Source organism: Salvia miltiorrhiza, chromosome 1 (assembly GCF_028751815.1).
Source record: "Salvia miltiorrhiza cultivar Shanhuang (shh) chromosome 1, IMPLAD_Smil_shh, whole genome shotgun sequence".
Classification (NCBI taxonomy): Eukaryota; Viridiplantae; Streptophyta; class Magnoliopsida; order Lamiales; family Lamiaceae; genus Salvia; species Salvia miltiorrhiza.
The window spans coordinates 17,672,501-17,690,389 of NC_080387.1; the positions used below are offsets into that span (position 1 = coordinate 17,672,501).

The 17,889-nt window shown below is 35.8% G+C and overlaps 1 protein-coding gene across 1 annotated transcript; it reads right to left on the reverse strand.

The window, feature by feature from the left end:
• Positions 1-707: 707 nt before the first annotated feature.
• Positions 708-7,194, reverse strand: LOC131006813 (protein RETICULATA-RELATED 1, chloroplastic). The gene is made up of 8 exons (XM_057933963.1): positions 6,540-7,194; positions 5,618-5,782; positions 5,410-5,502; positions 5,228-5,343; positions 2,130-2,228; positions 1,731-2,036; positions 1,456-1,620; positions 708-1,240 (listed from the first exon to the last, which is right to left on the reverse strand). Exons 1-8 carry the CDS (start codon positions 6,897-6,899, stop codon positions 958-960), a joined length of 1,587 nt encoding a protein of 528 aa, XP_057789946.1. The 5' UTR covers positions 6,900-7,194; the 3' UTR covers positions 708-957.
• Positions 7,195-17,889: the final 10,695 nt, after the last annotated feature.

A 17,889-nucleotide genomic window follows, 5' to 3' on the forward strand; every position in this document is an offset into this window, starting at 1 on the left:
GTCCACAATGTGGAAACGATATCGCGGACGGAGGGAGTATAAAATATAAATATATAATAAAATATTATAAAATATAAATATATAAACCAATTAAAAATTAGAAAATTGAATATATATTTATAAAATATAAATATATAATAAAATATTAATATTTATTGGTTCGGTTCGGTTTAAAACCGAACCAAAAACTGAAAATCGAAATCGAACCGAAACTTATCGGTTTTTAATTTTTGGAACCGAACCGAAAACCGAACCAATAGATTCGAGACCGAACCGCACCAAAACGGTTCGGTTCGGTTCGGTTTTACATTTCGGTTCGGTTTCTGCTCACCCCTAATAGAGGAGGTCTTGGGTTAGGGTACACCCGGGTTGACCGTACCCAAATCCTGACGCATCCTGATCCAAACGCACATCCTAACTCAAATCGTGTAAATGACATTATTCGGTTATACAAATGATACATCCTGTAATTGACACTATTTTGTTATACAAATGACACTGCATATAAATTCATTTTTCTTAAATTTTATTATTAGAAAAGGATAATTATGTCAAATGCTAAGAAATAAGAAGTATAATTAGAATTCCAATATGCAATATTTTCTTCTTTTAAAGTTCAACTCGAATTTGTAGGAATATTACAAGTGATCAAAAAAATAAGGCATCTAAATTACAGTGCTGCTTAAGATTTTGTAGGATAGTACAAGTGAACAATAAATGCGTTGCACTTCATTCAACAGAGCTCACATCAAACTTCCTTACAAAAGTTGAATCTGCAGCTCATAATTATTATCCTAAATTCAAAATTAAGAAAAGAATCGGAAAAAAAATGGCGCTAGAGCCCTCCCCAGTCCCCAGAACCCAACAAAATTGTTCAATGCTTCTCTGGCGCTCTTAGCATTCTCGTAGATACTGAAAATTGAAGCATTAGTAGAAACCCAACGTTTAAAACTCGGTTCAACTTGTTGCCACCTTTCTTTTCACCATTCTCTTCCTTCTAGCCTTGGGCGCAGGTGCATCGCCTTCCACTTTAGAGTCGGTTCGTCCTTGTCTGATCCCAAGAAGCCCGAGCCCGGAGACAATAGCATTCTTAGATATGAACCATTTGGAAGAAGACTGGTTGACGCCTTCTGAAGGTCTATTGTAAGCTTTCAGGAGATCCTCAGAGTGAACCAATGGATCAGCTTCGACACCAAGCCAAGCCAACCTAGATGTCTCTCCCACTTGAACATTCAGGACCCTGCATTGATTTGCATCCCACATTTTATTTCCTCTGCCCACAGGCCACAACAGCATCAAAAGCCAAAGCTCCAAAATGGTGAACTTCTCTTTTTGTATAAAATATGGGAAAAGAAATGAGGCATTTAAAGGCATAATTTTTTGTTATCCCTTCTTTTCCAATGATAAATTTATCCATCAAAGTAAACGCACCCTAAAATTATACAAAAGACAAACCTTAAAGCGGTGCTGAAGAATAGAGCTACTCCAATGACATCAAAGTAACTGGTTGTAGCTCTCTCAAACCCACATAAGAGTTGATATCGCAGATTGGCATAAAGACCAAGGAAGGCTCCATAACCGAGTGCATTGGTGCCCACAGATGGAATGCTCACTGATAATCTAATAAAAGCCATCACCAAAACAAATAAAATTGCAAGGTGTCAAGAAGCTCGGAAATCCTACCAGAATAAGCATAATAACTAGAGAATTATCATTGTGACTATTTCTACCTTCCCTCCTTTTTCCTGGCCGCAAAATTTGATAGAGCACCCTGTGCAGCTCCGGCCGTAAATCCTACCATACTTAACTCTCCAGCTTTGTAAAAGAATGATAGAAGCCTCTTTTGGATGTCAAACTCTCTATATTTATAGCTAGTTTCAAAAATATTGTTTGGGAGCTTTTGCAGAGTATTCTGCAAATCAGTTTGGAAGGTACTTCCATATGAACGACAGGGGGCAAGGGACCAAACAACAATTGCATTACAAGCTGTCAAAGTGAGCACATTGATGAGGGCAAGATCCCATTCCTGCTTTATCCTGACACATGGAAATTTAAAGTGTTCACTGTGTCCAGAGGCCCATAATAATACAGTGAGTTTCCTTCTTTGTTATTGCTACTTCAAAATGTACCTCTCTTTTCGATTCTGGATCTCCCACAAAACAGAACAACCAATTGTACTTGCCTGCTCAAGAAGTAGCCTGAGCATAAATGCTGGATCAGCAATCATCCTGCCAGAGGAAGTTCAGATAAACATATCAAAAAATGGTTCCAAATATAATCTATGCTCCCAGGCAAGTTATTTATGAACTGCTTTATAGTAAAAGCCCAACATAAAAGTATACTGTTTGCTCTATAGAATTACTATTATAGCTTATTAATTCCAATTAACGAAATAGCTGAAATCCGCATGTAAACATTTAGAGATCTCTAACAGACCAGCTAACAGACAAGAAAGCTTAAGAAGTTCTAGACACCACAGTTTCCATTAATACTTCACAAGTTTTATCACATACCAATTCTAATACCATATACAGTTTACAGAGCATAGACATAATCGAAAGTAACACTCAGAATAAAAAGTATGTGCACAGGTAAAAGTATGCTTCAAAGACAGTCAACCAATGCAATTTCACAAATCAACTGAAAGTTAGGTTTGTAACTTTAAAAAAATTACGATTAGAACCTCATAATATTTCCATGCAAGGAACATCTAGTAATACTTTTTCATGAGAAATTGATTGCATGTTCGTTCCTTAATCTTAACCCTACTTACAAGACATGTGACCTGAACAACTCTGAGCTTGCAGTACATATGCATGCAACATAAAAAAAATGGAGCAATTCATATTCTTATCAACAAATTCATCATAAAATTCTGCACATATAGACTTCATTCATATGCAGGCAAGGCTTGTATAACATTCTCAAAACTTTGCATGAATAGAAGGGTTCATTCCCAAGTTGGCAAATGCAAATGAACAAAGAGTTTGAATAACCCAGTGTAGACTTTCATTTCAACAAAAGTGAAGTTTGAGTAGGCTCGAGTATTTTAGGCTTTTCCATCAGACGGTTCACTATTTAGAGATGAGTTTGTAGAACCTAAGATGCCTGAAACCAGGACAAACTTACATTTTACTAATTATGATTTAATTGGCCCTATAGGATATTCTACAGTTAAAATGAGTGATGTTGCCTGCAAGTTTTTAGTATGTGTCTCTGGTCAGAAGAGGCGAAGCTACAATGCTAGACTAGCTTTTTCAATCAATTCGTTAGTTATAAACTTATGATATTTAATAAATCCCATAGGAAACAAATTGAGTGCTAATGCCTTTGAAGCTTTGCATCTCTGATCACAAGAGACCTTCATCAAGCTATATGCTAGACTAGCTTTTACTTTATATGAACCGGTCACACGAGAAACTCACTCACAAAGATCATGAGCAAGCTTTGGTTACGAAGTTATCAGACCCAGACTCCCAACCTCGGCTTAGAAAACCAATTGAACAGGCCAAGATAAAATTGATGTTTCTCTTAATCCAGTAAGTTTCAATTATAATTCCTAGATATAATAGTTTAACTTACAGAACTCCTGCTCACTTTTTGCTGATAATAAAATAAAGGGTTATTAATTGCCGAAAATTTCATAAACTTTCAAATTTTTAGGTTTTTTCCCATGACAAAAAAATATTACCTGACAATACATGAATTGAATAATTAGCCGCAAATTTCCCCATCCATATTTTCCGATCAACGTCGGTTTGACACAAATCCGACGTGTGGGTTTTTAATCCAGGTGTCACTTTTTTTAATATTACATGTAAATAACATCAGATTTATTTGTCAGGTGTTAAAATACTAATTAAAACTTGTAACCCTAATTTCCTATTCCATCTGCCCTAATCGTACTCTGCAGCTCTCTGTCTCTCTCTCTCTCTCAAAATCGCATCTTCTTCACTGTTCCTTTCTTCAATTTTACCATTGACCACGAATATTCCATTGTATAGGGAGTGGGTAGAGGTACATTTCAACGACGACAACAAAGGAATCGCCTCTCCGGATTTCTCCCAGTGTGGGAAGTGCGCAAACAAGCTGGAATTCCATGTTTATAAAGTTTATTTATTTCTTGAGCTCCTGAATTCGAGCTTGGGCTCCAGGAACAATCCAATATTCCACTCTAATTGAATCGAAAACCTAGCAAGAACTCTGTAATTTTTCTTTGTTATCCACAGTTCCTAAATCGCGAATGAAGAGGATAACACACCATAAACCCTAAATTTTACCTAAATTCGAATTGCTTAACTTAAACATGAGAAACGACATCGTTCTATCTTACGTGAAACGGCGTCGTTTAATGTTATCGAACGACATACCCACGCTTGCTTTCCGACTGCCAGCTAGGATTTAATTTGGGGGGAGGGGGAAATGTGGACGGGGAAATTTCCGGCTAATTATTCAATTCATGACTTCATGTATTGTCAGGTAAAAAAATTTTGTCATGAGAAAAAACCTAAAAGTTTGAAAGTTTATGGATTTTCCGGCAATCAACCCTAAAATAAAATATCAGAAATTATAGATGATTTTTACTAACAACAACTTAGTCCAACAAATACTTTTCATTTGCCTTAATTTTAAAAAGATAGACGTTTCAAAGTTGCATAACAAATTACTTATCATTTTGTTTCATTTTAATAAGTAAGCTGTTCAAAGTTGCATATCACTATCTCTCACAAAAAAATGGAAATAAAGTCATGAAAGTGGAATAAGGGACAGAATCCAGTAGTTAATGCCACTTACAATTTGAGATCCTAACAATTAAAAGCAACAATGCGAACAAAGATCGAGAAATTTCTCCAGCCAAATACAAACCAGAATCATTCAAGGAGAAATAAGAGCATAACACCGAGCTGTTAGAACAAAACGCCTGAATTCCCCCAGCGTGCTACTCTTGAAACCATGCAAGATGACAAAGGAACAAAAAGAGCAACAAGCAGTATAAGAAAACTAGGCTTTGCCCTGAAGTTCCAGTATCTAAGATAGAGAAATTAATTCAGGATTATGGCTACATAGTACTCAGACTCATAAGCTCAGAGTACAAGGGAAAAGCCCGGCATAAATCACATAGTTCATATTTCATGATGCTATCAAGAGAATGCAATTTTACGAACAGAGCTTTCAAGAAATATCTATCTTCAATGTATTCGGAAAACACGGAACTCCTACAACCAACCTGCCAATAAATGCTCTAGACAGTCCCTGGGGAAGAGACCGTGATATGAACCTTGCTGTGGTTGGCCTGGCATTAATTGCAAGAAACTTTACCAATTGAGCAGAACTAACCATACCCTGTAGACAAGCACAAATCAGATATAGTCCACAACAAAAGAGGGAGACAAATGGGGCATATCATACCATTTCATAGGCTTGACGAAACCCAGCAGGCAAATCCATAATTGTCTTTTGCCACTCATTTAATACAGCATCAACAAATTTCCTATCAAACAACTGCAGATAATATTGAATGTTAGCCAGAATGTGCTAGACAAAAATTAAATAGATCAGTCTTCAGACAAAAAATGGTGGCCACTTTTGTTTGTCTGTAGACAGCTTTGTTCATTACCTCCTCCAGAATGATCCTTCTCCTAAACGGTCCACCCTCATCTCCCTCGTCACCCTCATCGAAATCGTCAAAGTAATCATCATCATCACCACCATCATCGCCTCCATCACCACCGCCGTGACTAAGACCCTTCCCCTGATTGCCACCTCCACCCCCAGTTTCAATCTGCCATTATAAAAAGAAGAAGCTTATGACCCTGATTATATTTGAATCCATGAAAGCAGGTTTAAGCGGACAACCTAAAGAAGACAGACATGGGATGCAATCTGCTCAGCAAAGAAGAAGTTCCTGCTCAGAAATGTCTAACCAAGTCGGCTAAAATTACTATCAGCACCACTAAAGACCAGAAACTAGATATATTAGAGCTACGAAGCGAAAATTCAGGAACCCAATTTGCACCAACGTTCAAGATAGACCAAAGATTGCGGTACAGAATGAGTTTTCCATGGACCAGCAACTCGTTAATTCATATTAATGGAGAATGGAATTCAGTCACCAAAGATGAACACAATTTGCACCAACGTTCAAGATAGACCAAAGATTGCGGTACAGAATGAGTTTTCCATGGACCAGCAACTAGTTAATTCATATTAATGGAGAATGGAATTCAGTCACCAAAGATGAACACAACTTCATCGCGAGAACCCAAAACATCATTCTCAAATCCAAAAGGCTCGAGTTGTTCAATAAAAAATTACCAGATACACTGAAAGCTGAAGGATTACTCAGTTACTCGAGAAAAGCGGAGAGAATAGAACATTATGAACATAATTTGCCACAGATAATATTCCTTATCCGGTATAAGCCCTCAGAGAAGAGCTCAATACTCCCCTAAACATATCACCGCAGAAATCCACCTTGAATGCTTCAACTAATTTCTTACTAGAAATGAGTATGCATAACTTAAGAAATTCAAAATTACCTGAGGACTAGTCTTAGTTTCCTTCTTGGACATATCCAGCTTCGATTTCTCCAAGGTAACTGCTCCAAACGCCCCGTACTGCCCCCCCTTCATGGTGGGGCCAAATTCCACGGAGCTGGAAGGAGTCGCCAACGGACCATCCGGCGACGCCTGAAAGCATCGCTCAAGGTGCGCACTAGCATCACCGTCGACCAACGAAGAAGATGAAGCCCTAAGCGTAAAATAATGCCTCCGGCGCCTGCCAGCGAACGTCGGCGATAGGCAAACGGTTGCAATTGGCTGCAACGGCTTGGAGGATAAGGATTTGGTCGTAGGAGCGAGGGGCATAATCTGCGCTGCTTGGAACACTGAATGAGACATATTTCACTTTGTTTTGTGATTGGAATTGGTTTGAGCGGGATCCTGGATTTGAAGATTAGGGCTTAACTTGTCGTGGAGAAATGGTTGATAATTCTTTTCTCCCCTTGAGCTATTTCCTCCCTCTCCCTCTCCCTCACTTGGAGAATGGAGAAAGGCTGGAAGTTACGACAAACTCAGTCAAACTCGAAGGTGAGTCCACTCGGTCCCCCTGGCTGAGTTCTTCGTCGCCCGATTTTTGACCTGAGTCGTGACTCAGTATTTGGCTAAGATTCTAAGATCTTTAATAGCATCCACTGTGGGTAGGGATGGCAATCGGGTACGACGGGTACGGATACTGACTATCCATACCCATACCCACGAACTAAATAGATAGTGGTTGTTAACCACGAAACTATCCATGGATATCAAATGGTATCCAAACCCGCTACCCGTCGGGTATCCGCGAACCCGCTATCCGACGGGTATCCGTCACCCGCTATCCGCCGAATACCCACTATCCGTCGGATACCCACTATCCGCTGGACTCTGAACGGCTGCGCTGGACTCTGAACGGTGCCTACCATCTGGACTCTGAACGGCTACGTCTGGATTCTGAATGGTGGCTGCGCTCTGGCGGTGCGCGGACTGCGGAGACAATGGCTGGGCGGAGACAGTGGTTGGGCGGAGACAGCGGTTGGGCGGAGATTAGCGGCTGGGCGGAGGTCAGTGGGTGCTTGAGAGTTGAGAGGATGGAGTTGAGAGGAGGGCGGATGTCAGCGGTTGGAATGGCGACGGCGAATGGCGTTGCTTGACGGACAGCGAGTGGCTGCCGGCTGGTGGCTAGAATCACGACTTCGCGAGGAGGGGTAGGGGAAGAAACGGCTGAAGGGGAGTCAGGGGACTGAACGGCTGTGTTAGGGGCGTAGGGTAATCAAGGTTTAGGTTTAGCTTAATATTAGACTTTGGGCCTTATTGTCTGGGCCTATTTTAAGATATAAAATGCTAGCCCATAATCTCAAAATATATATTCAAAGCCCATATTTTATAGAATTTTTTGTGGATATTTGACGGGTAATTGGCGGGTATTTTTCGCGGGTAAACGGGTTTCGCGGGTATGGATAGTAAGTATCCAAACCCATACCCACGAACTAAATGGATAGTGAATTGCAACCACGAAACTATCCGTGGATATCAAATGGTATCCAAACCCACCCTAATGAGTTCGGGTTTTCGCAGATATCCGCTACCCGCGGGTAGATTGCCATCCCTAACTGTGGGGTAGCTACCCCATAGTGGTGCCACATATACGCCACCTCAATAAGTATCTCATTTTTTAACTACCTCATATTTTCTCAACTATAGCACTATCTCACTTTTAACTATTCATGAACCAACTATCATAATTATTACTTTTACCACAATATATATATATATATATATATATATATATATATATATTGTTTACATATTTTAATTTTTGTATTATATTTTCAATAAAATTAATATATCATATATAAATTAATTTTGTAATATAATAAAATATCATTTTAAAAATTAATAATTATGTTAAACAAAATTATAATTCATATGAATTTTGCTTCAGTATATATAAAAGTTGAATATGACACACTTATCTTTATCTTTATATATATAAAGAGCAAAGTAAATGTAAATAAATTCAATTAGAATGATATAATTGGAATTTATGGAAAAAATTATAAACACCACTAAACCACCTAAAATTAGTTGATTACCTTGAAACTGCCGGAAGTTTAACTCTTTTAAACAAAATAAGCTATTAAATATTCCATAAAATGATAGAACAAACTAATTCAATATTAGCACTATTAAAATGTTTGCATCTTTCGAAAATTAATAGTCTATATTGATTGTGATTTAACCCATAAACTTTAACATATTAACAATTTATATTTTAGAAAGTGATATTTTACTTAAAATGCGTAACTGCAATTTAACTTCTATAATTTTCATTTTTTTTCTTATTTCTAATATTTTAACTATTCAAATTATGGATTTACATTTATTTTCTAAAATTTGATTTGTTAATTATAGCAACTCCTTATATAAGTAATACAATATCTATATGTACATGTTATATTTTTCTACAAATTATATTGATTATATGAAAATATTAGATTAATTTGCAAATAATAAATTTGATATCAAATTTTAATTTTATTAGTTTATATTAATAATTATAAAATATATGCACAACTTACACGAATCACAATTACCGCGCATAGAGCGGGAGATACACTAGTATATATAAAAAACAAAGTAAACGTCAATAAATTTAATTTGAAGGGTAATTTTGGAATTGAAAAAAATATACCCACTACTCCTAATTATTTAACCAACCCGAAATATGAGAAACAAATTTATAAACCAACTTTTGATTCCATTTTCCAAAAAAACCGTATCATTATTTTATTTCCTTTTTTTCTTAATGATATAACTTATTGTTTTTATTTAATTAAAATATAAGTTTTTTTAATCAAATTTTGTTTTCAGGGACGCTATTTTTTTTATAACAAAATTGATTATTATATCTCTAAACAAACTCAACAAATTTAATAGGAATATTAATAATATTAATATAATTGACTCTTTTAAAAAATAATGTAAATAGTTAAACTTTTATTTATGTTTAAAAATTTAATTGACTCTTTTATTTATGTAAAAAAATTATTGATAGAATAAAATAATATTACTATCAAAATACATCAAATTATTATAATTTATTCTATGAAGAAAATTATAAAATTATTACATTCGAAACGATAATATATATATATATATATATATATATATTAGTTTTTAATTAATTTTAATGTCCCTTAATGGGTTACAACATCTTTTTAATGTTTTGTAATTTTTTCTCATCATTATTTTTTTATTTATGACATTTCGATTTGTGTTAATATATAAGAGTAGCCACTTTTATATAGTAAAAATAAATTTTACCCACTCAAATTAAAACATAAAAAAATACCCACTTTTTGTGTTAAAGGACTAAATTACCCTTCTATATAAATGGGCAAACCCTAATTTCATTTCATTCTCTCATTTCTCTCTCTCTCTGTTCTCTCTCTCTCTACCCGCTCTCTCATCTCTCTCTCATTCCTCAGCGCTCTCTCTCTCTCTCTCTGGCGATTGAGGCGGCGGATCGAATGAAGCACGGCGGTGGCGGCCAAGGGCGGCCATTGAGGCGGCGGATCGACTGGAGCACAGCGGTGGCGGTCGAGGACGGCCATGGCGACATCGGCGTTGCCGCCGCGCGTTCCTCTCCTCATCTCCAATCTCGGCATTGCCGCCGCGCGGTCTCTCTTTCCTTCTTCCTCTGTCTACACGCACCTCCGCCGCTGTCCGTCCCCTCGCCGCGGTCGAGGCTCCGGAGAAGGTCATCGATCTCGGCGATCAGATCTCGAGCCTCACCATCGCCGCCTCGCTCTTTCTCTTCTCTCTCTCTCATTTTTCTCTCATCTGGTCTCTGATCTATCGGTAGCAGCAGCGAAGGCGGCGCCGCCTCTTCCTCTCTACTCTTCTCCAAATTTGAAGCTTTAATTTTGTGATAATTTTTCATTTGAATTTAGGGATCAAGTTTGAATTTTGATGCCGATGAGAATGATTGCCGATGAGAATGATTGGAATGAATTTCTGCAGATTGGATAAATTTCTCCCTAATTTAATTGAATGTCATCGAAAAACATAAAAGTAACGAATAAATTGATGAAAATCGCACAATTTTATACAAATGTTCTTGAATTCACAACTGAATTATCAGCGTTGGTTGTGAATTCACAATTGAAATAGTGTTGATTGTGAATTCAAGTTTCATTGGTTGTGAATTCACAATTTGAAATAATGTTGGTTGTGAATTCAAGTTTTATCGGTTGTGAATTCACAACTCGAAATAATGTTGGTTGTGAATTCACGCGAATTCACAACCAACACTTGTTATTCACAACCAATACTTGAATTCAGTTGTGAATTTGAGTTGAATTCACAACCAGTGAACAGTGGGTATTTGTAAATTTTTATATGTAAGGGTAAAATGGTAAATGTGGGTATTTTTTTAAGTTTTTATATTAGTGGGTAAAATTTATTTTTACTAAAGGAAAGTGGGTATTTTCAAAATCCACTCATTTGATTTTCCGTATTAAATAATCCTATTTATTTTACATTGAAAATTTGTTAATATGACACAATGTTACTATTATAAGAAGATAATATTACTCGCTCCATCCATAAAAAATAGGCCTAAAAAGGAACAGCATGAGTTTTAATAAAAATAGTTGAGTTTATTATAAGTGAAGAAAGGATCCCACTTAAAAGTAGTGTTAATAATGATTATTAATTAAATTGTGAGTGGAGAAAGGAGCCCATCATGTGATAAAAAAATTCTAAAAATGAAAAGTGATTAATTTAATCTCAAATACTCATTTCTTATAATGGTAGAACTTTTTTCCACTACATAATAATCACCACTCATTTTATGAAAAATTATGTTCACCAATAGTGTCATATTTTTGGTGAATTGAGGAAGTATATATATATTGTATGTGTAGCTCACGCAAGTTTAGAATCATAACCACCGCGCATCGCGCGGGAGATACACTAGTTAAAATAAAAGGCAAAAAAGAATCAAACCACATTTGAAAGAAAGAACAACAACTGTACATAATGTAAGAAATTTTTGGGAAAAAAAATAAAAAAAGGTCATCTATCAGCACACAAGCGCGTCACTCTTCTCTCGGTGGGACCTAAAATGCATTGCTACCCGAGAAGCAATTTTGCTACCCAAGACTTTTTTGCTACCCCAATTTCACCTCTCCATTATGGTGCTCTCCATGCCATGTCACCAACTATGATTTATGCTTAATTGTCCTAATTTTAGGGGTTTGTATGAGCTTATTTTAAAGATAATTTTCTGGAAATTGGTGCATTTTATGTGTTGTTTTATGCTTTGCAAGAGATTTAGGTTTTATAGATGGAAGAGTGCAATTTTGGAGATTTTGGGGTCAAGAATGGCGTTTTTAGGCACACTTTGCAGAGCAGAGCAGAGCTGAATTGCAGAGTCAAACCCAAAATCAACAAGAGCTGAACTTCCTTAGAGAAGTCCGTTGCCAGAGCAGAGAAGTCCTCTGCCAGAGCAGAGAAGCGCACCAGAGCAGAGAAGTGCGCCAGAGCAGAGACGCTCGCCAGAGCAGAGCTGCGAAGATAGCGCTGTAGCGGACCAGAGCCGACCTTTCCAGAGCAGAGTTATTCCCGCCAGAGCTGCGATTGTTGGCCAAAGAAGGAGTGTTTTCCATGGCGCGCATCCAACTGGAGTTGCCTTATCTTGCACGATTTTATTGCCTTTAGAGTTCTACTTTGCAAGGCAACTTCCATGGTGATCTAGGGAAATTTGAGGTCTATAAATAGGGTTTAATTTTCATTGTAAAAAGACACCTTTTGCCCTAGTTTTAGACGCCATCTTTGAGATCTGTTGGCATCCGAAGCTTAGGATTTATTGCTTTCATAGTTCTTTTTCATAGTCTCGAATTTTCATTGTTCTTAGTTAGTTTTCGGTTTAGTTAAGTTTATAGTTATTTCTTGGCTTGTGATTGCGTGACACGATTACTTGTTCAAGACGTTTACGGTATTTCGTAATTCAATTTTGTTTTGTTTAATTATGTCTACGTTTTGCCTTTATGTTTATGCTTTCTTTTCAATCATGCAATTTAAATTATGTACTTTAGTTTCATGTCTAGATTAGAAGTCTTTAAATTTACAAGTATTTAATTTTATAAGTAGGTTTAATTTAAGTTGTTTAAATTCTTGCCTAGGTTAAGTTTGATTTAAGTTTAAGTTTAAATTCAAGTTTTAGTTTAATAATCAAACTCTTTACTGCTTTCTTTTTATTGTTTTTCCTACGATACTACTAGAAGCCCTTAAAGACTTTCCTTGTGAGATCGACTTGGGTTAGCTTATCCCTGCTAGGATATCCTTGTTCTATTGCAAGTCAATCTAGAGGTGTTTAGGTTGAGTCAAACTACCCCAAAAAAAGGCACCATAGTGGATGCTCTAAAAAAGTTTATAACTTGTTTATGAGTTTATGAGAGCATCCACTGTGAAAATGCGAAAGCCGCCGCGCAACACCCATTGTCGCGCCCAAACCCCTTTCCGCACCCAGTGCAGAGGCGATTCTGATTGGGCACGTGTGATATACGATCCAATTAGAAAATTCCATGCTATTTAATTAAAAAGAAATTGAATTTTTGTTTAAAATCTGGAGAGATCTTTTCTCTCTCTCTTATCTTTATTCCATTTGTTTCTTCTATAAATTACTTCATTTTCTCATTCAACTTCACACACAATTCTCATTCTTCTTCTTCATCTTCATCTTCTTCTTCTTTCTTTCATATATCTTTGTGCTAAAGACATGGATGATAGTTGGGGAAAATATTGGAGCAATCACCCCCAAAATTCATCTCCCGGCAATGCAAATTCACCCGGCCAAACATTCTCATCATTCACTCAAGATTCAAACGCCTTTCAAAAAGCGGGTCTTGAGGGAATCAATTTGAACGCCCAATTTGCAGCGACGACCGATGTGGAGGAGATAACATCTATGTCGGCGACCACCAAACAAAGAGGTAGATACACTCCGGCAGAGATGACACTCGTGTGTCGTTTGTATGCGAAGGCAACATGTGACTCCGTCAAAGGTTCTGAACAAAAAGGAGCAATATATTGGAACGTCATCGTCAACAAATACAATGCTCAATGAGCCCTAGGCACTATTCCACGCGACGTGAAATAAATAAAACACATGCAAAATGAGGTGAAGTTGTGGGAAGCAATCTACGAGAAGTGCCGGGCGAATTGGGGATCCGGTATGAGCGATGAGCAAATCACCACTCAAGCACAACAACTATACACTTTCGAGCACAGTAGTATATTCAAGTATCCACATGTGTGGCATGTGCTTCGCGAATGTCAAAAATTCGCGACGATTGGTGAGGATGTCCACTCCTCCAAACATTTCAAGGACTCAGATGGTCGCTATACAACCACTTCTAGCAAGCAAAGTATCTCCACAAAGCCCCAAGGTCAAAAGGCGGCGAAGAAAGACAAACACAAGAAAAAGGCGCAGTCGTCCGACTAGCAAACTCGAGCTCTCGAGACCATGAAGAGCATGGTCAAGGTCATGGAAATTTTCTCCCAAACTCAATGTGACCTCACGGACTGCATCATATTGGGTAGGGACACCTCTACTATGAAGTCGGACGAATTGACGTTTCACTTGAAGAAGGTGGAAGAAATCAAGAAACGCAATGATCTTTAAATTTTTAAATTGTAGATTTTTTTATGTTTTTTTTAATTTGAAGTAATTTAGGACTTTATTTGTATTGTAATGCCATTTTTATTTCAATCAATGTAGTGTTAAATTTTAATTTCAATGAAATTTAAGTTGTTAAATTTAATGTTAATTTTAATGAAAAACAACATTAAAAATAAAGATAAAAATCAAAATCAAAATTTAAGAGTTGGGGTGTTGGCTCTCCCATAGTGGAAGGTGTGATCTTAAATTGTGGGGACCACTTTTAAGAGTCCACCTTTGCTCTTTATAATGGATGCCCTAAATTCCTTCAACGTGTTTGATAAAATAAGCAAACTTTAAAAATAAATTTTAAAAGCTTATAAACTTTTGAAAAAATAAATGAGGTGGTATTGGGTGCAATCGGTTGCACTGTGCAATCGAGTTGCACCTGCACCCGGACCCTAACCTGCACCCTTACCCGAACCCGCATACATGACCCAAACTGTGTAAATGACACTATTCGATTATACAAATGACACTGCTTATAAATGACACTATAACATTGTAAATGCCACTGTTATAATTGACATTATTCGGTTATACAAATGACACTATAACATTTTAAATTGTTATAGTGTCATTTGTATAACCAAATAGAGTCAATTATATGCAGTGCCATTTGTATAATCGCATAGTGTCATTTTATATGGTTTGGGTCAGGATATGTGTTCAAGTTAGGATGCGAATCAGGGTCTGGGTACGGGTGCAACCGATTGCACCACAACTTTTGTGAAAATAAATTCATTTATTACAAATTATTTTTTCATAATCTATTACTCCATCCGTCCCATTACAAATGTACCATTACTTATGAACACAGAGATTAAGAAATGTGTAATTAGTAGATAAAGTGGGTCGGTGAAAATTGTTTAATATTATTTTAAAAGTATGTATATAGAGAGAGAGAGTATGGTGGGTGGGCCCATTAAATTCCTTTTGATTATTTGCCAAAACAGATAGGGTTGTCTATTCGGGGCAGGTCGGATACCCTAACCGAATTTTGCGGGTACTCGACCCCGATTTTTCTAGCAATGAAGTATCCGATCCCGACCCGCTGTTTATAGTTGGGTACCCTAATACCCGACGAGGGCCATTCTGAGACGTTAAAACGATTGTCGCATGTGTGTCACTAAACTACGACACAATATTTAGATGATGTAAAATTGATGGAAATATACGACACTCAATGAAACACTATTCTTAATATGTCATATAATTACGACATTTTATTGGAGTGTCACAAAGAAACTGTTGGAATTTTGAGGCGTTAAAACGAGTGTCGCATGTGCGTCACTAAACTACAACACAATATTTTGATGACGCACAATTGACGTAAATATACGACACAAAAAGCGTAAGCGTTGTAATTTGCGATATTTTTTGCGACATTTACAAGATGCATGTTATTGTGTCGCATGTGCATATGTCGACCTTTACAAGAAAGACGCACAAATAGTGTCGCATGTGCATATGTCGACCTTTACAAGAAAGACGACCTTTTGCGACATGTAAAATGTGTCGTAAACTTCGATTTTTATGTCGTAAAAGCTAATTTGCGATATTTTTTGCGTCGCGTTGAATTGTGTCGCAAAAAGTAATGATGTAAATTTTATGACACTTTTTTTCTTTTGTGTCGCAACATATACGACACTTTGTGCATCACTAAATTAACTGTCATATAAAATTTGCGACATATTATGTGTCACTAGTCATACTGATGCATGTTAGTTTGCGACACATAACATGACACTAGTTGAAATGACGCATCATAATTTGCGACACTAGTTTTTGACACTATAATTAATATGGCGTAATATATTTATGACACTTTTAAAATTTATGTCGTAATATATACAACACTTTGTGCATCACTAAATTAATTGTTGCATAAGATTTGCGACAAACTTCGTGTCATTAATCATATTGACGCATGTTAGTTTGCGTCACATTACACAACATTAGTTCAAATGACGCATCCTATTTTGCGACACTGATTTGTGACACTATAATTAATGTGACGTAATATATTTATGACACTTTTAAAATTTATGTCGTAATATATACAACACTTTGTGCATCACAAAATTAATTGTTGCATAAATTTGTGACAAACTTCGTGTCATTAGTCGTATTGACGCATGTTAGTTTGCATCACATTACACAACATAAGTTGAAATGACACATCCTAATTTGCGACATTAGTTTGTGACATTATAACTAATGTGACATAATACATTTACGGCACTTTTCAAATCTGTGTCGTAATATATACAACACTTTTTGCATCACTAAATTAATTGTTGTATAAAACTTACAAATTTGTGTTATTAGTCGTATTGACGCATGCGAGTTTGCATCACATTATACGACATTACTTGAAATAAAGTGTCATAATTTGTGACAATATAATTAATGTGACGTAACATGTTTACCACACATTATAAATTTGTGGTGCAATAACAAATATGACATAGCTTATGGTTATTGTCACATTTTTCTTTTTGTAATGAATATATTGAATATTTAACAAATTATATAATTAGAAAATTACAATATGTACCAAAATAATAATTCAACTAGATATAAAAAGTTCAACTCATAATAACTATTAATTTCTAAATATGAAAAGAGAGAATATCATAACATAATTCACCATACTAGCAAATTATTCAAGAATATGGATTAAAAACAAAAATGTCTAAAGCTATGTTTCTATGCAAGAATGAAAATTCCATGGTGACAATGTGACAATCACAAACATTTTGCCTTCCTCTTGTTGGTCCTTCTTGTATTTTTTTTCCTTCCTCTTGTTGGTTCGTCATCTAATAAAATTGATTTAAAAAATATAACTAAGTTTTTTAAAAAATTACACTTTGAAATACTAAAAATAAATTAATAATTTACCTTAAAACTTCCATTGACTTCATTGGTGTTCTCAAAATAATTTTTTCAAAAATTGCATCATTAGCAACAGTATCATTCATCAATTCATCGGGCAACTTTTCCTTCAACTCTTTCAAACGAGCCTTAAAAAAGAAGAAAATTAAAATCATATACTAATGCATACCATTAAATATTAGCAATATATCACAATCATAATTCACTATTTTTGCAGCAAGAAAAGAACCTTATTACAAAGCATATATTGTATATGAAATAAACCCACATAAACTCATGACATTAAAGTAAACGTTATATCCATAAAAACGCATGATTTCATAATTTAAATTTCACGAATTAAATACAATGAAAACTAAAAAAAATTCATCTAAAACCAAAATAAGAGTACTTACAATTTTTCTTCACTATGGGTATCAACAAGTTTTCCATCCATCATTCAATTCTCCAACTTGATCAATCCAAATTTATCCACAGATTACTGTAACTCTATATTCGTTATTTATGATTCTTTAAGATAAGGAAACTGCACGTGTGATTTATTTTTAGCTAGTAAATGTCAAACTTAGGCTAAATAATAGTAATTAATATAATTAGCATTCAATTGAGGTTGAGCACCTAAGTGTAATAAAAAATATATTGGTAAAGTTTGACTAAAAAATTATAATTTGGAGCAATGGACTAATTTTCATAATTTGAAAAAACGAAGTACTATTCATGCAACCT